At 64.9% G+C, this 1,184-nt stretch overlaps 1 protein-coding gene across 1 annotated transcript in view; it reads left to right on the forward strand.

Moving 5' to 3' along the window:
- Positions 1–175: 175 nt before the first annotated feature.
- CS (citrate synthase) overlaps positions 176–1,184 on the forward strand; it is a 2,299-nt gene continuing 1,290 nt past the window's right edge. Inside the window, exons 1-3 of the mRNA XM_014957897.1 lie at positions 176–403; positions 830–959; positions 1,063–1,164. Coding sequence (XP_014813383.1) covers positions 222–403; positions 830–959; positions 1,063–1,164 — 414 coding nt within the window. The 5' untranslated portion in view covers positions 176–221. The remainder of the gene's footprint in view (positions 404–829; positions 960–1,062; positions 1,165–1,184) is intronic.

Here is a 1,184-nt window from a genome sequence, read left to right on the forward strand (position 1 = left end):
AGAGCATCCTGGACCCCCAGCACAGCCCTCCCAGAGCATCCTCAGCCCCCCAGCACATGGTGCAGCCCCCCCCCAGAGCATCCTGGACCCCCAGCATGGGTGGAGGTTTGGGTGTGGGGGGGCCCAGGGCTCGTGCCTCCCCCCCCCGCCCCCATCCACTCCTGGGGAGAGCAGCCACCCCACCTTATCCCAACTGGTCCCAGTTTGTCTACGAGGACGCCATGGACCTGATCGCCAAGCTGCCTTGCGTCGCCGCCAAGATCTACCGCAACCTGTACCGGGAGGGCAGCAGCATCGGGGCCATCGACCCCAACCTCGACTGGTCCCACAACTTCACCAACATGTTGGGCTACACCGACCCCCAGTTCATCGAGCTGATGCGGCTCTACCTCACCATCCACAGGTATTGGGGCCAGGAGGAGCAGTGGGGGCTGTCCAGGGATGGGGACAACTCCGGGGGTGTCTCACCTTGAGTACTGTGTCCAGTTTTGGGCTTCAAAATGGCACTGGGGACACGAAAGCAAAGCATCCTGGCCTGTGTCAGGACCAGCGTGGGGAGTAGGGCCCGAGAGGTGATGGTCCCCCTGTACTGGGCACTGGTGAGGCCTCACCTCGAGTGCTGTGTCCAGTTTTGGGCCCCCTACCATAAAAAAAGACATTGAGGTGCTGGAGGGCACACGCCGTGGGCCCACAGGCAGCCACAGGGCAGGCCTGTGCCAGGCCTGGCACATGGTGGGATGGGGGGTGTCCACTGTGGGGGTGTCCCCGCGGCTCTGGGGGCTCTGGGTGGGGATGGGGGAGACCTGACGTGTCCCCTCGCCCCTCGCAGTGACCACGAGGGGGGAAATGTGAGTGCCCACACCAGCCACCTGGTCGGCAGTGCCCTCTCCGATCCCTACCTCGCCTTCGCCGCCGCCATGAACGGGCTGGCCGGGCCCCTGCACGGCCTCGCCAACCAGGTGGGCACCTCCCCGCGTCCCCTCTGTCCATCCTTGTGTCCATCCGTCCTTCTGTCTGTTTGTCCTCACCCTCCTCCTCCTCCTCCTCCTCCTCTGCCCTCAGGAGGTGCTGCTCTGGCTGACGGACCTGCAGAAGGAGCTGGGGCAGGAGGTGTCAGATGAGAAGCTGCGGGATTTCATCTGGAACACGCTCAATTCGGGCAGGGTGAGGGATGGGGGGGCCTG

The sequence above is a fragment of the Calidris pugnax genome, unplaced genomic scaffold (assembly GCF_001431845.1).
Source record: "Calidris pugnax isolate Ruff unplaced genomic scaffold, ASM143184v1 scaffold370, whole genome shotgun sequence".
Taxonomy (NCBI): Eukaryota; Metazoa; Chordata; class Aves; order Charadriiformes; family Scolopacidae; genus Calidris; species Calidris pugnax.